Here is a 21,815-nt window from a genome sequence, read left to right on the forward strand (position 1 = left end):
TCAAAGAACCAGCTTCTGGTTTCATTGATCTGTTCTACTGGTTTGTTTGGTTTTGATAGCATTAATTTCTGCTCTAATCTTTATTATTTTCTGTCTTCTGCTGGTTTTGGGTTTTATTTGCTGTTCTTTTTCCAGCTCCTGAAGGTGTAAGGTAGGTTGTGTATCTGATATCTTTCTTCCTTCTTTAGAAAGGACAGGATTGCTGTATACTTTCCTCTTATGTCCGCCTTTGCTGCATCCCAGAGGTTTTCGGTTGTGGTGTTATCATTTTCATTGACTTCCATATACTTTTTAATTTCCTGTTTAACTGCTTGGTTAACCCATTCATTCTTTAGTAGGATGTTCTTTAGTCTCCAAGTGTTTGTTATATTTTCCAAATTTTTTCTTGTGGTTGATCTCAAGTTTCACAGCATTGTGGTCTGAAAATATGCATGGTATCATCTCGATCTTTCTGTACTTTCTTAGGGCTGATTTGTGTCCCAGTATATGGTCTATTCTGGAAATGTTCCATGTGCACTGGAGAAGAACGTATATTCTGCTGCTTTAGGATGAAATGTTCTGAATATATCTGTTAAGTCCATCTGGTCCAGTGTGTCATTCAAAGCCTTTGTTTCCTTGTTGATTTTTTGACTATATATTCTGTCCATTGTTGTGAGTGGGGTGTTGAAGTCTCCTACTATTATAGTATTACTACTGATGAGTTTCTTTATGTTTGTGATTAATTGGTTTATATATTTAGGTGTTGCCATATTTGGCGCATAAATGTTTACAATTGTTGGGTCTTCTTGGTGGATAGACCCCCTTGATTATGATATAATGCCTTTCTGCATCTCTTGATACAGTCTTTATTTTAAAGTCTAGATTGTCTGATATAAGTATGGCTATTCTGGCTTTCTTTTGTTGACCATTAGCATGATAGATGGTTCTCCATCCCCTTATTTTCAATATAAAGGTGTTTTTAGGTCTAAAGTGGGTCTCTCGTAAACAGCATATAGATGGATCTTGTTTTCTTATCCATTGTTACCCTATGTCTTTTGATTGGAGTATTGAGTCCATTGACGTTTAGAGTACTGAAAGATATGAATTTATTGCCATTATGATGCTTGTAGAGTTGGAGTTTCTGGTGGTGTTCTCTGGTCCTTTCTAATCTTTTGTTGCTTTTTGTGTGTATGTATGTATGTATGTATATATTTATTTATTTATAAATATTTTCATCTTTTCTTCCCTCAGAGAGTCCCCCTTAATATTTCTTGCAGGGCTGGTTTAGTGGTCACAAACTCCTTTAATTTTTGTTTGGGCAACTTTTTATCTCTCCTTCTATTTTGAATGACAGCCTTGCTGGATAAAGAATTCTTGGCTGCATATTTTTCTGATTCAGTACATTGAATATATCCTGCCACTCCTTTCTGGCCTGCCAAGTTTCTGTGGATAGGTCTGCTGCAAACCTTTCTGCAGAAGTTTCTGTGGATCTGGCTTCCCTTGTAGGTTAGGGACTTTTTTTCCCTTGCTGCTTTCATGATTCTTTCCTTGGCTGAATATTGTGTGAATTTGACTATGATATGCCTTGTTGATGATCAGTTTTTGTTGAATCTAATGGGGGTCTTCTGTGCTTCCTGGATTTTGATGTCTGTGTCTTTCCCCAGGTTAGGAAAGTTTTCTGCTATGATTTGCTCACATAGCCCTTCTACTTCTATTTCTCTCTCTTCCTCTTTTGGGACCCCTATGATTCTGATGTTGTTCCTTTTTAATGAGTCACTGATTTCTCTAATTCTTAAATCATGCTCTTTTGCCTTAATCTCCCTCTTTTTTTTCTGCTTCGTTATTCTCTGTCCTCTATACTGCTGATTCTCTGTTCTGCCTCATCCATCCTTGCCGCTGCTGCATCCATCCGTGATTGCAGCTCAGTTATAGCATTTTTAATTTCATTCAGGCTATTTTTTACTTCTTTTATCTCTGCAGAAAGGGATTCTAATCTATTTTCAACTCCAGCTAGTATTCTTATTATCGTGATTCTAAATTCTGTTTCAGACATCTTGCTTGTATCTGTGTTGGTTAAATCCCTGGCTGTCGTTTCCTCGTGCTCTTTCTTTTGGGGTGAATTCCTTCGTTTTGTCATTTTGAAGGGAGAAAAAGAATTAATGAGGTAGAAAAATTAAAATTAAAGAAATTAAACTTAAAAATATTCAAATTAAAAATTAAAAACACACACACAAAAAAACCTAATAGATGATGCTAGATCCTAGTTGTGTTTTGGTCTGGGTGTTGAAAGTGGTTTGACAGATTAGAGGAAAAAAAAGGCAGGGGGGGAGGAAGGAAATCGGTTGAGAATTTTAAAAAATGAATACACTGAAGTAGACTAAAATGAGATGATGGGGGTAAAATAGAATTTGAAGAAATATACACAAAAGTAAAGAATATAGTAGAAAAAAATTAAAGAAAAATATTTTTAATAAAAATTAAAAATATGAATTTTTCATTTTCTGTATTTAGAAAAAAAGAAAAAAGATTAAAAAGAAATCATTTGAAAATTTTAAAAAGTGAATACATTGTAGTAGACTAAAATAAAATGATGGAAGTAAAATAGAATTTGAAAAAATTTATGTAAAAGCAAAAAATATGGTAATAAAATTTAAAAATATTAATAGAAATTGAAAATAAAAATGAAGTTTTTCTGCATTCAAGAAAAAGAAAAATGAAAAAGAAAAAAAGAAAAAGAAAAAAGGAAACTGAAAATTTGAAAATGTGAGTACACTGAAGTAGACTAAAATAAAATGATCAAAGCAAAGTAGAATTTGAAATTTACACAAAAGTAAAAAATATAGTAATAAAAGATATTTTTAATAAAAATTGAAAATAAAAATGTATTTTTTCTCTTTCTGCATTCAAGAAAAAGAAAAATTGTAAAAGAGAAAAAGGAAAATGAAAAATAAAAAAGAAAATTGAATAAATGAACCTACTAACAGATTGAAGTAGGACTGAAATTGCTTTTTTCCCCTAGAAGTCAGTCTATGTAGCTCTTTATAGTCCATGAATTAAGCCGGTGGTGAGACTTGTGTTCTTGAAGAGCGAAGTTGGCCCAGTTGGGCAGGGCTCGGTGTAACAGCTCTGCTCTCCCCTAGATGGCGCTGCTGGCCTACTGGGGTGAATTGTTGCGGTGCTTGTTGGCGCGCATGTGCATGCGTGGGGGCGCTGAAAAATGGCGCCACCCAGCCACCCAAACTGTTCTCCTGGATCAGCAGTCGCACACCGGTCCTCCGTCTTCAGCTCTTGTCCACTCCCCGCTTTTCCGTTCTCCCTGACCAGGCCCCAGGCAGTACCTCTCTCCCAAGTTTTGTCTCAGATGTGGCTGTTTTCCCTGGCCCCTTACTTCCGAAGGACTGCGCCCTTGACCCGCTCCGCCCTCTGTGGGAGGGTCTCACTGAGCAATGGCCGAATGAGCAGTGGCCAAGTATCAGCTGCACCCAGATATGCTCACTGGACCCTGTTGCCAGTGCCCTGAGACTGCGGCCAGGTGCCGGCCTGTCCCAGAAAATGCTTGTGAGACAGTGTAGCAGCAGCACCTCAGCGATTATGGAAAATCACAACACACATCTGGCACCAGGCTTCACCTTTAACGATCTTGTTCCAGCACCAGCAAATGTGGCCGCCTTCTGGGGTCTGCTGGGACCAGGTGGCTCCAACAGTCTCTACCAAATGTCCTTCCAGCAGTGGAACCGCTTCTCCCCGTGTGGCCCAAGAACCTCCCGGACCCCACTCTGCTCCTGGGGATTCGCCCTTCCCACCAGAGCACCACCAGGTATCGAGCTGCAGAGTTGCAGCCTTTGTGCTCCCCTTGTTTACAGTCTTAATGGAATTTAAACCCTCCCCTTTCTCCCTTTTTAGTTTAGTCCTTGTGGCTGTTTACAATTTTCTACTTTCTCTCCAGCTGCTTTTGGGGAGGGGTGCTTGTTCCATATCCCCCTGCCTCCCCAGTCTCTGTCCTCTCTCCACCCGCATAAGCGGTTCCCTACCTATTGCGGCTTCTCGCTCCCCAACTTCAGCTCTCTGCGCCACGTACCTGCTGAATTCTGTGGTTCAGGTTGTGCAGATTGTTGTTAATCCTCCAATCAGTTTTCTAGGTGTGCAGGATGGTTTAGTGTTGGTCTGGCTGTATTTCATGGATGCGAGACACACAAAAAGCTTCCATGCTATTCTGCCATCTTGGCTTCTCCCCCTGTACCCATTTTATAGATGAGTAAACTGAAGCTCCACTGGGTTCAGTGACATACCCAGTGTTTCATAGCTAGTAGGAGGCATAGCTAGAATGTGAACCCAGATCTATGAACCACAGCCTTTGCTAAAATTTAAGGATATATGAGGAAAACCAAGAGAGAGATGTGTTCCTAGATTCTATGAATTTTAAAGTATAAGAAAAAAGAATTTTAGAGAATAATTTAAGAATAAAGGTATAAACATTCTGATTAACCATCTCTTTCTCTATATATTTATACGTGTGTGTGTATATTCTTTGCTCCCTTACAAATCTCCACTACTGTGATAGAAAAAGAATTACTTTTATTTAAAATATTTTTAATGTTTATTCATTTTTGAGCGACAGAGTGATACTTAGCATGAGTGAGGGAGGGGCAGAGAGAGAGGGAGACACAGAATCCGAAGCAGGCTCCAGGCTCTGAGCTGTCAGCACAGAGCCTGATGTGGGGCTTGAACTCACAAACTGCGAGATCATGACCTGAGCCAAAGTCGGATGCTCAACTGACTGAGCCACCCAGGCACCCCAGAATTACTTTTTTTAAAGGCATAAATCCATAAGGAGAAAAGAAGATAACACATTGGTAATACTAAGAAAAACGTGGAAGTTAGAAAACAGGTGAACAATTGGGAACAGACTAAGCAGGGCAGAAAAATAAGTAAATGACCCTAAGTCTACAGTGAGGAAGCCCTAAGGCAGACCAGTCAGTGCCCCAGAGAAGGAACAGTACAGAAATTGGAAGCAGGAGGCTTCTACGAAAGTGGTTCTGAAACAGCAGGATTTGCTGAAATTCTTGAAAGTAGCAGTGAGATGTCCAGAGTCCCTCCCCACAGCTCACAGCCCAGTGGTTCCCTCTCTTACAAATCATCAGAAAAGTTATGACTTAAAAGGACAGTCTAGAAAGGCTGCTATCACTGAGGGACTGATGGAGAGAGTAGTTTGGTAGGAAGGATGGTAGAAAATTGAGACCTCCCTGGATAGGAGTGAGTGATAAGGAGCTCTTCAAGGGGCATAGTGAATAGTTGATAGAGGAAGATTTTGAAAGGGGTGAAATTCAGGGAAAGGAGACTGTAGGAGAGATTTCTTTTCACATGTGGAGAAAGCACATATTAATGAAGGTATTTGGAAAGGTGCATTGGGAGGTATTATATCTGAGAACTGACTTACTCTATGTAAGAGGAGACAAGGATGACACAAAGGGTTTGGGAAGAGCAACATAGATTTGAAACAGCCCTATAGGGAATCATAATAAAAACACCCTTCCCACCTTCCATTTTTCTACTATGTGTTATTGTTATCTTAAACAAAGATTGACACTGTAAGTTCACATAATATGGGTCACAAACTTGTGGCCCATATGTCAAATTTAACCCCAAATTATATGATTTTTTTTTTAAAAAATTAGTTGCCACCATCTTAAAATTAAACTTTAATTTTATTATTTTTTTAAAGTTTTTTTTTAATGTTTATTTTTGAGAGAGAGAGAGAGAGAGTAAGTGGGGAGGGGCAGACAGAGAAGGAAACAAAGATTCTGAAGCAAGTTCTAGGCTCTGAGCTGTCAACACAGAGCCCGAGGCGGGGCTCCAACCCACGAACCGTGAGATCATGACCTGAGCCAAAGTCAGATGCTCAAATGACTGAGCCACCCAGGTACCCCTAGCAACTTTTATTTTAAAAAATAATCCTATTTGAGAACTTCTTCTGGAAAGACTGTATGATCCTGTATTACTGACCATACATTGCAGAGTGTAGCCGAGTGCTAGGAACTTTCTTTATATAGCATAGGTATTCCATAGCCCCTTTCACTGATTTCTGTTACCTTCTGGAGCTGGTAGGCATTTGAGTTTAATATCCCTGATAAGCTAACTGTCTCTTGAGTATCAGCAAGTCAGCTGTGTGAAATTGAGGTGTGATTATTATCTATATTTTTCAGAAAAGGAATGTAAGCCATCACAGGAATCCCAACCCAATACTCTTACCCATAGATTGAGAGCTTCAGAGGAAGTGAAGTGCCTTTTAAAAAATGACTTCTAACTGGATGAATCCCTCTTGGAAGTGTTACTGTGCCTTCCAGGACCATCCACATCCATCCTCATAAACTCATTTTGCAAAGTAAAACCACTGTCAATCAGGGGTCTCCTTTGGTATGTGCTATAGACCAAATCATTCTGAGATATCTGGCCCCTCCAGATTTGTATATCTACTATAGTATATCAAATTCAAGTTTCTGACATATAGTTTCATGTGGTGTTGATTGACTATGAAATACAAATCCAAGCAAGTGCCTTACTTCTTTTATTTGTATAATAAGTAATATAGGAGTATCAGTTGGTGCTCATTCTGTTTTCAAGAAATAATCCTTAAATGTGACTAATAATTTGTAATTCACTTCCATCTAACTGTCCGATGAAAAATCAATACTCTGAGAATCATTGATTAAATATGCTATATGATCACAAGAAAAAAGTCAATTAGGAAAAGCTCTAGCCGTATTCTTGGAAAAGTTTAACTAGGAAAATCACTTCACTCGAATGTGATTAAGAGCTGCTAATTTAGGACTAAGATAGAACTATTAAAGAGTCTGCACCAGGATAACAACTCCTAAGAAATGGCTTCCAATTAATTAGAAGAAATTTTTCCTAATATCTAGCTATCTTGGTCTCTTTCATGCAATGAATTTCTGGCATTATGGACTTCAATTTGGGGCGGGGGTGGAGGGGGGTCATTTTATTTCTAATGAAATTACTTCAGTCCTAGGAGGAAGCTCGTAGGGTTTGGTTTGCTTGTGTAGTTTCTCTTCTCTTCTCTTCATAATTTCTCTGAAGTGATTTTTTTCCTCTGACTCTTTGTCTTTACGTTCTTGGGCCTCACATATTGCATCTTCTTTCCTTCGGATCTTTAGCTCTTCCTGCCACTGTCACAGAGAGAAAGTGTCATTTACATATGAATTTCCATGAAAAAATACATCACTTTAGCTTCTTAAAATGCAGATTCTATTATCCAATTATCTTCTCAGTTTTTTTCACAGATATTCTTGAGGAACTTAAACCCTACCATAACTGGAAAAATATATAAGCCATCTATTAGTAAGTATACAATTCTGCTCCCCTCCCCTCCCCAAAAAAAAGAGAGAAAAAAGAGAAAATAAGGTTTACATTTTTATATTACAAAGGAATTTCAGTTTTTCATCAATATGGATATTTACATGATAGCATGGAATCAGAAAATAAAAAATCAAGCCAAAGCAAAACAAGAAGAAAAGCCAAATTAATGTGAAAGGTAAAAATTATAATACTATTACATATGAAGTAGAAAATAAAAATGATGGGCAGACAAATGCTGATTCCGCAGCAAATACAAAGACTTCTAAAGGATTCACTTCAATTGAGCATGTTAATCATGACAATAATAACAGCATCATCTGGAGGCAAAATTCTAGGAATCAGTAGTTAGAAGTAAGGACCTCAAATCAACCAGACATCATCATGAGGACCCTTTTCCCCTTCTACTATCTTTAATGAAGGAAATAGTGAAAGAGGTGGTAATCTCTCCAGGTAAAAAGTTCAGGGCACAAAGACCCTTAGCATGAAATGTTGGAAATTCCTAGACACTTCCTACCCTTGCTCATTTTGTCACCCTCAGTCTGTCCATACTCACAAACAATCAGACTATGCTTAAGCACCTACCAATTAACTTATAAATTACTATAGACTAGTGCTGTGAATTATAACTATTATTTGAGATATATAGATATTAATAAGCAGGACTAAACCACAGAGTTAAAAAAAAAAACTCAGCTTTCCAAAGGCAGTACATTTTTTTAAATGTCAATACACTCAGAGTAAATATTAAATGAAAAAGCATAATAAAATACTCATTTTTCTTACCCCAAGTTAAATTTTAAGACATAGGAAATACACATGTTACTTTGATAACTATGATACCCAACTGTGACATATAATTTTTGTCATATAACAAACTAAATAATAATATTGTTTGACAAAACTACCAAATTTATGTTATAGCATAAAAGTGGTAGTTGATGTAATAATGACAGTATCCATAAACAAAGGCAACTAATCTACCTTATATGAGAGATTTCAATGTACTTCGTGACCTTGATCTTTACATTGTAAAAAATCAACAGAGGATTAATTCTTAAGAACTCTCAGCAAAATAGAACCCTTTGGTTTCCCAAACAGCATGTATAAAAGTGGTAATGGGGTATCATATTGCTAATGTCCAAGGGGCAGCTCTACCTTTCTCTTAGCTCACTCTCTTGTTAGAACTTGGCATGGTTGGAATTCACCACAACATTATTATCTTTCTTCCTGGTATTCCCAGGAAAAAAAGTAAACTTTTCTTCCCCATTCTGTCTCTCTTGACCATGACAAATTCAATTTGGATAAACCATTGTCTTGTCTTTACTTTATCTGATACTGTTATCATCGATTGTGGCAGCAAGAAGGAGGATGCAGATATGTTTGAGGTTGATGGGAAATGGAAGCACTGTTTACTGCTTTATTTAACCCACTCAGTCAGGATTTTAATCACCATACTATAGAATACCAGCAGTGTACATGGCACCTTAATATATGCTGAATAATTAGAGGTATCTGCCTTATTATTTGCTTAATATGGCCACTTAATAGTATTCAACTGACTTAATGGGACAACTAAACTTGTAGGTTTTTGTTTCTTGTCAATACCACAGATTCCACCTTTCCACCCTGTTAAGGTTAGGAATTATAAACCAAGAAATTAAGCAACTATGAAAACCAGAGAAGAAAAGTGGATTTGAAGTCTGGAAATCTGGTTTTGTGTGTAGACTCAAAAAACGTTAGTCATTTACTATCTTCAAAACCTTAGGCAAATAACTGCATTTAAACTACCATTCTTCTTTTTTATGAATGTTTTACAGGCTTGTTGTGAAGATCACATTAACTAATGTAAAAGCAAATATAAGTATAGAGCACTACTGCTATAGCTATCTGAAAGGAAATGACATATACATGAATATTTTTTGAAATGTGCTACCAGGAGAAACTTCCATAACCTTCTCCAATCGATACTGCAGACTATTGGATTAGGCTAGCCACCTATCAAACAATTTGGGTTCTATTAACTGTCAAACATATTTTGAGAAAGAATTCCTTTACACTTGCGCGAATACACTATAAACAGGTCCGTGGCAGCAATTACTTAGATAATGCTTACATCCTTGGAAAGAGAAAAAGATGAAAGTTTTTAGGCGCTACTACCTGGCCTCCTCTCTATCATTCAAAAGGATGTCCTCTGTCTCTTGAACTAGCCCTAGGCAGATGTGTTTAATTACAAAATGATTCAAGTCTTATCAATCTTTCAAGGCTAAAAAACTGTCACTGAAAATTCAGTCAAAGGGTTTTTGTTCTGTTATTAAAACTACACTACATATATGTGTATATACACATTGGCTATTTGCTATCCCTTATCATCTATCCTAGACCATTTAGTTGAAGTGAATAGTGAAATACAGATGCTGCAATTTATAAACCATTACAAAATTTGTATAATGTTCTGTATAGATAATATATTGGTTTCGCAGAAACTTCATTAGTGAATAAAAGGATACAATTAATTAAACATATTCTATATGCTATTGAGTCCATACTGTATTCAGAGAAAAAGAGAAAAATAAGTATTTCCTCTTCTACTCCAACTCTACTCTTAAAAAGTTACAAAATTATTTCATAAATCATGAACTAAATATAGCTGAGTGGATTAAGGTGTCTTAAGTGAATGGCCTTGAATTGCCACTGTTTAACTCATACCAGGAACAAAGTGATTAAAGTCTAATATTTCAGGGGTAAAGAATGATCACCAAAAATTGAGCCAAAAGATTTTTGTTCCATTACTAAAACCACATTATAAAAGAAATCAGTGTTCAGTGTTCAATACCAGATCCTTGTCACAAGAAATCAGTACTAAATTCAGGAAGCATGATAAGGCTAGTATTTTACAAGTGACAGAAAGCCAAATTTTCTGTAACCCAATAAAGGCACTGAAGTATATATACAGCACAGTAAGATATAATTAAGTTTGGCAATGCCTAATCATGGCTTCATTTCTAAGTTTGATGTGTTAATGTTTTAGTCTCAGAACTGCACTTTCTAATTCAAAATGCATTTAAAGAACAAAGGTTTTGCTGCTAGTTTAAGGAAGTCAATCTTACATGATGGTCAATGATTCTTGCCAATTCTTCATCAGCTCTGGTGAAGAAATCCGGATAAGAAAACATGGGAAGTTCTGATAAAGAAGGATGTTCCCTTCAAAAGAGCACAAGAACAATATTAGGTATAGATAGTTCTCCTTCCAGGAATATATGGATTTTCAAGTCATAATTCATTACACAGCATTTTGACTCTACATTGTTAACATCAAGTACTTATTCTTTGTAGACTACTATCTATAGCTTTTAGTTTCTATAAATAATGTTGGGTTACCTAAACTGACATTTTAGAAGGTAGGGAATGATATATAGTATCAGAACTAGAAAATAATAAAAAGGTAATCTTTGGGATGCTTGGGTACTCATTCATACTTTTGGCTTTGGCTAAGGTCACAATTTCATAGTTCATGAGTTCAAACCCCACACAGTGTGGAGCCTGCTTGGGATTCTCTCTTTCCCTCTCTCTCTGCCCCTTCCCAGCTCATGTTTGCATTCTCTCTCTCTCTCTCCCCCCCCCCCCCAAAATAAATTTTAAAAAAAAAGTTATCTTCTCCTAGGAGGTATAGTCAGTAGCACAGGAGATGATAGGAAATGAAGGGTTTAAGGAAGCATGAAATAAATTTTGTCCAATGGGGAGATTAAAGTTCCCATAGCCATACATAACCCCATGACCCTGGAAGGTCTGGTGAAAGTCTAAGCCTAAGAATTTGATCTAAGATATACTAAAAAAAAAAAAAGCAAAAAATGCTGTGATTTCAGTACTTCTCCAAGGTCTTTGTAGTACTAAGGGTGAAACTATGGCAAACAGTTTACAAACAGTTCAATAGAAGTGTTGGCAGTGCAAACCTAGGCTCTAAACTAGTGGAGACTTAAATTGTCCACATAATAGTTGCATTATGTTACAATTATTATGAAGAACTGGTTGTGAATCCAGAAATACGTAAAGCAACAAAATGGTTGTAGAGAATATGGTTTTAGAGGAGAGAAAGTGGGTTTAAGGAAAAGCTCTTAGGCAAGAAGCTAAGGAGAGACATAGCCCATGAAAATTTTCCATATTCAGAAAAGTCTGATCACTTTTTAAGACAGCAATGTCTAGTGTAATTTTTGCAATTTTCTGTCTATCCAGCAAATTTTAGTGAGCTTTGTACATTTGACATCCTATGTTTCCCTCATGTCACTAGGTCCTCTTGCTTTATGCGGCACTAAATGCTTCTGAAATCTTTCCATTTGTCTACATTTCCACCATCATTTCCTTGGTCTGAACCATCATCTTTCGCCTGGACCAACACTTCCTTTTTCGAATCCCTGCATCCACCACGCCTCACCCTTTTTAGTCTCATCTGTATACCGTAGCCAGAACTTTTTTCAAAATACAAAGGGAATCATGTCAATTCCCTACTTCAAACTGTTTAAGAACTCCCACTTAACTTTAGGATTTAGATCACATTTATTGTCAAGAAAGCCTGAAGTAGACTTTGCACTTGGCAAAGTGGCTTTGCATGTTTTTTCCAGACTCACTTCTCTTCTTGGCCTACATCTGTACGTTTCTAGCACATGGACTTTTTTGTAGTTGCTGCAGTGTATCCTGCCCCACCCTACTATGGTTTCCATGTGCTGTCACCGTTTCTCCAGTGCCTTTCTCCCCTGCTGCTCTCTGCCACAGGGCTGGCTCACGTACACTTACCCTTCCACTCTCTGTGCAAGCCCACCACCATAGCCCTCAGTCCATCAGGGGCCTTTCCTTCATCATACTTACCTCCATTGTAATTTTACATTCATTTGTGTGCCTGACTGAGTTTTGTTTTCCTGAGTAGAGTATGGGCAACATGAATGTGAGGACTTCATTTGTTTATTATTGGTCTCCCCAGTGCCCAGCACAGTGCCACCAGACACTCAATGAATACTAGTATGTTTGGTGAATTCTTGAATGAATAAATTAAAGCTGGGATATGCTTTAATCCCCTTTACAGTCCAAGCCATCAGTAAGCGTCTCCCAGATAGCACTCTTACGTCAGTGGAACAGTACCCAGGACAGCATGAGGATTGCAATCCCAGGAGACAAGTCACAGAATGAAACTGATAGCAGGAGTTCAAAGGAAAACAACTCAAGTGGTAGGTGAGCAGAGAACATATATGGACTCCTCCCCCAACTTGCAAGACTCAGAAGTATTATGGGGCAGAAGAGCAATGAGCTTCCCACCACATGTCCAATAGGGGCTTGAGCCATTCTATTAAAATATTAAAGAAAAATATGATCCTAGAATGCTGAGGAATTTGGGGACATATAGGGGCAGATCCTTGGGTTAACTGTATTCGTTCAGTAAAATTTGGGCATTTCTGATATTCAAAGAATTGTGCTAAATTCTGTGAAAAGATAAATAAGACAGAACTTTTAAATTATTTAAAGGTTGGGGTGCCTGGGTGGCTCAGTCAGTTAAGTGTCTGACTTCAACTCAGGTCATGATCTCGTGGTTCATGAGTTCAAGCCCTGCATCGGGCTCTGTGCTGAAAGCTCAGAGCCTGGAGCCCGCTTCAGATTCTGTGTCTCCCTCTCTCTCTGCCCCTCCCCTGCCACACTCTGTCTCTCTCTCTCTCTCAAAATTAAACACCAAAAAATTATTTAAAGGTTAAAAGTATTCAAGCAAGTTTCCTCAATTACTTCTTGAATCATAAAAGTTGAAAGAAATGCATCACAATATAAATAATATTAGAAAACCTTTAAAATAGGAAGATTAAATGGATATGCTTGGGCATCTGTGATTTTTAGTTATCTCAGCTGAATAGTTTATACTAAAAAAGAAAAATGAGTAGATAACTATAATAGGAGACAACATGAGACATAAGAAAGATAAACATTCAATTATATAAACTGAAAAATACAGTAAAATGGTTAAGCACAGGGCTCTGCAGTCAGATCTCAAAGCAAATTTTCATTCTGCTACTTAGTACTATTTAATCCTTATGTTCCTCAGTGTCTTCATTTTTAATATAAAAAGATAATGGTACCTACCTTGTTATATCTTTATGAGGATTAAGAAGGATAAGACATAAAGCATGTTTGATGGAGCAAATACTAAACAAGTTCCAGCTTTTTTACCCTTATCATCAGCATTATCAAAAGAATTCAGAGGAGGAAGCCATGGCTTTTGGCTGGTACCAAAAAGAGGAAAAAAAGAAAAGAAAAAAAGGGATGCAGGAACAAAACATTTAAGGTACGTCATGAATGAGATGTACAATTTTGACTTTTTGGAGTTAAATGGGAATTGGAGAGAAACTTTTCCATAAATTTCTTGTATGACAATCCTAGGTCTGCCATAACAAATTACCACAAATTGATCGGCTTAAAAAAACAGAAATCCATTCTCTCCCAGTCCTTGAGTCCAAAAGATCTTAATCGTGTTGGCAAGGTGGGTTCCTCTGGAGGCTCTGGGGGAAACATATTGCATGCCACTCTTAGCCTCCAGTGGCTGTGAGAAATCCTTAGCATTCCTTGGTTTATAGACACAACACTCCCATTTTCTCCATCTTCATGTGACCTTCTCTGTGTTTCTGAATGTCTTCTATTTTCCATCTCTCATTCATAAGAACACAAGGACATTGTCACCAGATATAAGGCCCACATGACCAAGACAGCCTTAACTTTCCCCTCAGCTTGACTAAACCTTAGACAAGGCTTCTTTCTGACCCTGGGTCCCTGACCATCCCTTTAAAATACAATCAATCAAGAAAGATAGTGCCCCTGTCCTCCAGTATCTGTGGTAGGGTAGGAGCTTAACCTAGAAATTGACAATTAGCAAGCACAGATGACCTCATCACATTGCCCCCCCACCCCCCACCCCCACTCCTCTAACATCCTCCAGTACTTTTCCACTACCTCACTTCAGCACTAAAAATCCTCCTGTCTTTTGTTTCAAGGGAGTCTAATTCAATCTCTCTTCTATATTGCAAGACTTGAATAAAGTCTTCTTTGTTTAATTTCCAGTGCAATTTTTGACACATCCTAATTCAAGATGACCTCATCTTTATCTTTAGTAAGGGATCTTTATCTTAGTTACCCAAATAAAGTCACATTGACAAGTATGGAGTCTTAAAACTTGGACATATCTTTCGGAGGACACAATTCAACCCACTACAAGTAACAAAGCAGAAGTACAGACAGGGATGAAGGAAACAAAGGACTCATATGAGAAGTACTTGGACTCAGAAGGATGGAACCTAGAATACACTTAAGGGAACAGTAGGTGACTCATTTATTCACTCATTCATTCATATGTTCCACATTTATTGTGAGAGGCAAGTTATTGTAAGGACTGGAAGAAAAAACATTTTTTTTAAACTTGCATACCATGCTCTAGAAATTCAAAGTTCAGATGGGTTGCAGACATGTAAACAGAAATCTACAGTACACTGAAAAAAAAAAAAAAACTTCTATAAAATAGTAAAATAGGGTTTTGTGGAGTACAGAGGTAGGAGGTAAGAGAAGATTTCCTGAATGAATTATGCATGGTTGTCCCACTAGGATGTTTATGGACTGAGTAAAAGACACATTTAGGACATGTTCAGTTTTTTTAATATGTCAAAGATGGGAAATGTTCAGAGATATTTGCCAAAATAGACAAAAACAAAAAATAAGGGATAACACGGTTTTTTAAACAGAATTGTGGTTTTTCAGGTTCCCAAGATTTTCTGAGGATATACAAGTATGGAGTGAACATCCCATCATACAGGAGGTATTCCCCAGAAACATGTGGCATGCCCATGTCTCAGGCTTCTTTAATCCTGCATTTCACACTCTGACCTATGATTGAGTGTTGAAGCATCAACTTAGCAGGTAAAAGGTTGCTTTTATCTCAAGCAGACTAAAATAACCTTTGGAATTACCCAATGAGGGAAAGAAACTGTATTTTTAAACAACCCACAGAACTAGCTCCTTGTTTAGCAATTCAATGACTTACCCCTTTATCACAAACTGATTGATTGATTGGTTGATTGGAGAGAAACTGGGCACTCAGACTCATTGGCTGGCATTTTTTCTAGTATGCTTTATTTTCCTTTTTGATGTTCATCATAGATTTATGATCCTCAAAAACATTGTGGATGTATCACTTTTCACTGATTCCAAACTTGTTCCAATCAATTGTATACTTCTTTTTCCCTTTTGGGAAGCTTAAATTTTCATTATTTGGCTACTAGAATACTCTCCTTAACCAACTTATTTCTTCAAAGACTTCCTCAGTTCTACTGCAGTTTCTTCTTTTTATTTCAGCTTTATTGATATATAATTGATATATAACACTGTGTCAATTTAAGATATACAACATGATGATTTAATACAGGTATATATTACAAAATGACTACCACAAAATTAGGTAGCACCTCTGTCATTTCACATAACTAGCACTTTTGTATGTGATGAGAACATTTAAGATCTACTCTCTTAGCACTGTTCAAGTATATAACACAGTATTGCTAACTACATTAACAATGTTACCATGCTATATATTAGATCTTCAGAACTTAGTCCTCTTATAACTACAAGTTTGTAACCTTTGATAAAGGTCTCCCCATTTCCCCCTTCCTCCAACCCCTGGCAAATACCAGTCTACTCTGTTTCTATGAGTTCTGCTTTTTTAGAGTCCACATGTAAGTGAGATGATACAGTATTTGCTTTTCTCTGTTGGGCTTATTTCATATTTCACTTACATAATGCCCTCAAGGTCAATCCATGCCGTCACAAATGGCAGAATTTTCTTCTCCTTTTATGGCTAGATAATATTCCATCATGCATATATACCACATTCCTTTATCTATTTATCTGTCAGTGCATACTTAGGTTGTTTCCATGTCTTGGCTGTTGTAAACAATGCTGCAATGAATATGGGGGCACAGATATCTTTTTGAGATAGTGATTTTGTTTCCTTTGGATATATGCCCAAAAGTGGAATTGCTGGATCACACTGCAATTCTATTTTAAATTTTTGAGGACCTCCATACTATTTTCCGTAACAGCTGTACCCATTGTACATTCCCATCAAGAGTGTGCAAGGATTCCCTTTTCTCCACATTCTTGTCAACACTTGTTATCTTTTATCTTTTTGATAACATCCTAACAAGTATAAGGTAATATCCCATTGTGGTTTTGATTTGATTAGTGATAATAAGCACCTTTTTTTTTTTTTTGTACTTGTTGGCCATTTGTCTTCTTTGGAAAAATGTCTATTCAGGTCTTTTGCCCATTTTATTAGTGGATTATTTGGGGCATTTTGCTACTGAGTTGTAGAAGTTCCTTATTTATTTTATATATTAAATTCTTTTCTACATAGATGTTCTGGAGATATTTCCTCCCATTCTATAGGTTACCATTTCATGGTTTGATTTGTTTTTTCTTTTTCTGGGCAGAAGCTTTTTAATTTGATATAGTTCCACTTGCTTATTTTCACTTTTGTTCCCTTTGCTTTTCAGGTCAGATGCAAAAAATTGTTGCCAAGACCAATGTCGAGGTTATTTTTTCTTATGTTCTCTTCTAGGAGTTTAACAGTTCCAGTTCTTATATTTAAGTCTTTAATCCATTTCACATTAATTCTGTGAGTGGTATAGGAGGGGGATATGAATAGATTCTTTTGTATATGAATACCCAAGTTTCCCACCACTCGTTACTGAAGAAACTGTTTTCCATTGAATTTTCTTGGCTGACTTATCAAATAATAGTTCGCTGTATATGCACGGGTTTGTTTCCGGGCTTTTCATTCTGTTCCATTGGTCTATGTTTCTGATTTTATGCCAGCACCATACCGTTTTTGATAACTATAACTTTGTACTATAGTTTGAAATTGAGAAGTGTAATGCCTCTAACTTTTCTCTCAGGATTTCTTTGCCTAATGGAAGTCCTTTGTAATTTCATACAAATTTTAGGATTTGTTTTTCTTCTACTTCTGTGAAAAACTCCATTGACATTTTGATAGGGATTACACTGAATCTATATATTGCTTTGGATAGTATGCACATTTTAACAGTGTTAAAATCTTCCAATATATAAGCGTGGAGTATCTTCCTATTGACTTTATCTTCTTCAGTTTTTTTCATCAATGCCTTAAAGTTGTCAGTGTACAGAACTTTCACCTCTTTGATTAAATTTATTCCGAAGTATTTTATTGTTTTCGATGCTTTGTAAAAGAGGTTATTTCTAGATAGTTCATTGTCAGTGTATAGAAAAGCAACTGATTTAGTATGTTGATTTTGTATCCTGCAACTTTACTGAATTCATTTATTAGTCTAATAGTTTTTCATGGATCCTTTTTGTTTTCCTGCATATAAAATTATGTCATCTGCAAAACAGAGACCATTTAAGTACTTCCTTTCTGACTTGGGATGTCTTTAATTTCTTTTTCTTGCTTCACAGCTCTGTCTAGGACTTTTAGTAGTATGCTTTCACCATTGAGTACAATGTTAGCTGTGTGCTTGTTATTTATAGGCTTTATTATGTTGTGAGGTATGTTCCTCCTATACCCAATTGATTGAGGATTTTTATCATGAAGTAAAAATGGGAAATTTGTCAAATGCTTTTCTGCATCTATTGAGATGATCATATGATTTTTATCTTTTATTCTATTAATGTGTTATATCACACTTATTGATTTACACATGTTGAAACATTCCTGCATCCAGGGATAAATCTTGCTTGATCATGATGTATGGTCCTTTTAATGTGCTGTTGAATTTGGTTTGCTAGTCTGTTGTTGAGAATTTTTGCATCTATATTCATTAGGATAAATGACCTGTACTTTTCTTTTCTTGTAGTATCCTTATCAGACTTTGTTATCACGGTACTGCTGGCATCATAAAGTGAGTTTGAGAGTGTTCTCTCATCTTTAGTTTTTTTAGAAGAGTTTTAAAAGGACTAATGTTAATTCTTCTTTAAATGTTTGGTAGAATTAACCAAACCAGTGAAATCATTTGGTCTGGGATTTTCTTTGTTGAGAGGTTTTTTTTTGTGTTTTTTTTTTGTTTTTTTTTTTTTTTTTTGACTGCTGATTTAATCAACTTGCTATTGTCTGTTCAGATTTTCTATCTCTTCATGATTAATTCTTGGTAGGTTTTATGGTTCTAGGAATTTATCCATTTTTTCTAGTTTATCCAATTTGCTGGAATATCATTGTTCGTAGTAGTCTTTTATAATCCTTTATATTTTTGTGGTATCTGTTGCAATGCCATAACTTTTTATTATTTATTTCAGTCTTCTCTCTCTGGGGAGTGGGTCTAGATGAAGGCCCACTTCATCAAATTTTGATTATTTTTTTCAGAAAAACAGCTCTTACTTTCATTAATTTTTTCTAGCATTTTTTGGTCTCTATTATTTCCTTTATTTCTTTGATCTGTTAGGTCTTTACTTCTGCTACCTTAAGCTTATTTTGTTCATCATTTAGTTCCTTGAGGTATTAAGTTAGGTTGTTTGAGATCTTTCTTTTTCTCTTAAGGTAAGTATTTATCACTATAAACTTCCCTCAGAACTGCTTTTGCTGCATCCCATAAGTTTTGCTATGTTGTATTTCCATTTTCATTTGTTTCAAGATATTTTTTTGATTTCACATTTGATTTCTTCTGTGATCCATTGGTTGTTCAGGAGAATGTTATTTAATTTTCACATATTTGTGAATTTCTAGTTGTTCTCCTGTTATTGATTTTTATAGTTTTAGAACACTGTAGTTGGAAAAACTACTTGGTATGATTCCAGTCCTCTTAAGTTTGCTAAATACATGTTTTGTGGCCTAACATGATCTCTCCTGGACAATGTTCCATGTGCACTTGAGAAGAATATGATGCTGTTAGGTGGAATGTTATGTAAATGTCTGTTAGGTCCATTTGGTCTAAAGTATAATTTAAGTCCAATGTTTTCTTTTTATTTTTCTGTCCGAATATTCCATACATTGTTGAAAAGGGAAAATTAAAGTCTCCTATTATTGTATTGTTGTCTATTTCTCCCTTCAGATATATTAGTATTTGCTTAATATATTTTGTTGCCTCAAAGTTGGGTACATACATATTTACAATTGTTATATCCTCTTGATGAATTGACCCCTTTTTCATTATGTTATGACCTTCTTTCTCCTGTTACAGTTTTTGACTTAAAGTCTATTTTGTCCAATATAAGATAGCTACCTTTTTAAAATTTTGTTTGCATGGAATATCTTTTACATCTCTTTATTTTGAGTCTGTGCCTGTCTTTAGAATTGAAGTGAGCCTAATGTAGGCAGTATCTTGTTTTGTTTTTTAATCCATTCATTCACTCTATAGCTTTCATTCGAAAATTTAGTATATTTATATTTAAAGTAATTATTGATGGGCTAGGATGAATTAATGCCATATTATTGTTGTTTTGGTCTGTTTTATAGTTCCTTTGTTCCTTCCACTTTTGCTGTCTTCCTTTGTGAACTGATGTTTTTTCCATACTGATACGCTTTGATTCACTTCTCTTTACCTTTTGTGTATCTACTATAAGTTTTTGCTTTGTGGTTACCATGAGGCTTGTATAAAACATCCTATTGATATAATAGTCCATTTTAAGCTAATAACTTTGATTACATACAAAATTAGATCTTAAGTAGAACTGTCCATTAATACTTCAGTAGCATCTTTCCCAATTCCATTTCAATTCAGTGGCCTTAGGAACCATGGAACATTCAGGAAACTAAAAGTTTCAAGTCCTTAGAGATATAGTTAACCATAACTTTCACACTCAGAACCCTATCTATTCAAATTTAATCTTTCATACATCTTTTTAAAAGGGGGTTAAAAATTAATTACTTTCTGGGCACATAAATGGAAGATTTTTATCTCAAATTAATAATGTTGATTTTCTATTTAGGAAGGGTAATTGGTTCAAGTAATATATCATATCTAAACATTTTTCTTTTCCTTCACCATAATTAGATTGTCCAAATCACAGGACCTCAAGATTACAGCTTCCTATAAGGGACAAGATTTAAAGCACAGATATTTACAAGAAAGCTATCCAAAGTAGGCTAGTAAAAGTAGGCTAATAAAGAAAAAAGTTGTTCTCAACTTAACTAGTATTATTACCATTACTTTATGCCTTATGTAAAAATATCTGAAACCTATTTAATTGCTCTGTTTTGTAGTTCCTGCATTTAAAAACATTCTATAAATACAGTCTGCTCAGTGAGAGTTAAAAAATTGTTGTGGTCTCCCCTCTCTGACATCTTCAGGCTGGACAATGATCCCATTTCTGCCTGGCATGAGAATCACCAGTGAAGGGAAACTCCAGGGTCCTTGGCCTTGTTCCATTCCCAAAGATCCCATCCAATGTGCTCTGTCTTAGACATTGGCTACTATAGTTTCAGTCGTAATTTTCCCTGCCAGTCAGACTATTGATCTGGTGGTTTCCATATAAAGCACCTGCCGGAAAGTTTCAGGTGTCACTTTCACATTGACTACAGCTTACCGAGAAACTATGGAACTCAAAGTTAAGGCTTTTTGAATTTTAATATCTTTTCAATCTAAGTCAAAATTTCCAATGGACATGTCACACAAAAACAATTCTTCTTACATTTCCAGAAACAAAATTTTGCAGTCGTGAGCCAGGGATGGTCCTCTGCTATCCTAGAGTTGCAGATTTATCCTCTACTTTTTAGTGTTTCTACATTCCTATGAATCAATTTAGCCATTAAAGTCTGGGCCATTTTATCATTCTCATTTTAGACACTAATTTGTGTGGTTATCACAACTGGATTATGATTTGATTGGCTGAAAGACACAGTAAAATGATGTTAATTTTAAAAAGGATGTTAATATTTTTAAGGGCAGCTTATAGAAACTTATGTAGATGCTTTCACAAAGCAGGAAGAATGTAATCTCCCCCCAGGCAGAGATATGGCTCTAGGAACACCTCTGAAACCAATCTCAAGAATGAGTAGGAGTTACTATAGTGTTAGTGAAAATAAAGGTACGTATAAATTAATTGTGTACGTGTATCAGAGTTCCTTGAGGGATACAGATTGCATGGAAAACAAGTGATAACTTCAGGTTTGAACTTAGTGAGTTTAAATATCTTTGTACACCATTTGGAACTGGTTGCTTTCTAGGTGTGCTATATCACTGTCATTCTGGGAATACCCCTGGCGAGGAGAGATACTAGATCTTAATTGTTTGGCCACAGAAGTGTCATGTCATTTCAGCTCATAGTACTTAGCAAAAAATATATTCTAATCCAGGGTTTCTAAACCTGACCTATTGACATTTAGATTAGACATTGCTATATTGTGGGGGGTTATTCTGTGCATTGTAGGACATTTAGCAACATATCAAGTTTCCAAATGAATAACACCCCTGACTTGTGACAAC

General features: G+C 36.1%; 1 protein-coding gene and 1 long non-coding RNA gene across 5 annotated transcripts in view; one reads left to right on the forward strand and one right to left on the reverse strand.

Annotated features, from left to right (window-relative positions):
- The first annotated feature begins 3,743 nt into the window (after positions 1 to 3,743).
- Positions 3,744 to 6,747, forward strand: LOC123609555. The gene is made up of 2 exons (XR_006717822.1): positions 3,744 to 3,796; positions 6,183 to 6,747. It is a non-coding gene; the product is annotated as an uncharacterized LOC123609555 (long non-coding RNA).
- Positions 6,522 to 21,815, reverse strand: part of TMEM232 (transmembrane protein 232) — a 210,323-nt gene continuing 195,029 nt past the window's right edge. For all 4 annotated transcript variants that reach the window (XM_045500592.1, XM_045500600.1, XM_045500584.1 and 1 more), the window contains 2 exons: positions 10,461 to 10,554; positions 6,522 to 7,163 (listed from right to left, as the gene is read on the reverse strand). In XM_045500592.1, coding sequence (XP_045356548.1) covers positions 6,972 to 7,163; positions 10,461 to 10,554 — 286 coding nt within the window. In that variant the 3' untranslated portion in view covers positions 6,522 to 6,971. The remainder of the gene's footprint in view (positions 7,164 to 10,460; positions 10,555 to 21,815) is intronic.

This window comes from Leopardus geoffroyi, chromosome A1, assembly GCF_018350155.1.
Source record: "Leopardus geoffroyi isolate Oge1 chromosome A1, O.geoffroyi_Oge1_pat1.0, whole genome shotgun sequence".
Classification (NCBI taxonomy): domain Eukaryota; kingdom Metazoa; phylum Chordata; class Mammalia; order Carnivora; family Felidae; genus Leopardus; species Leopardus geoffroyi.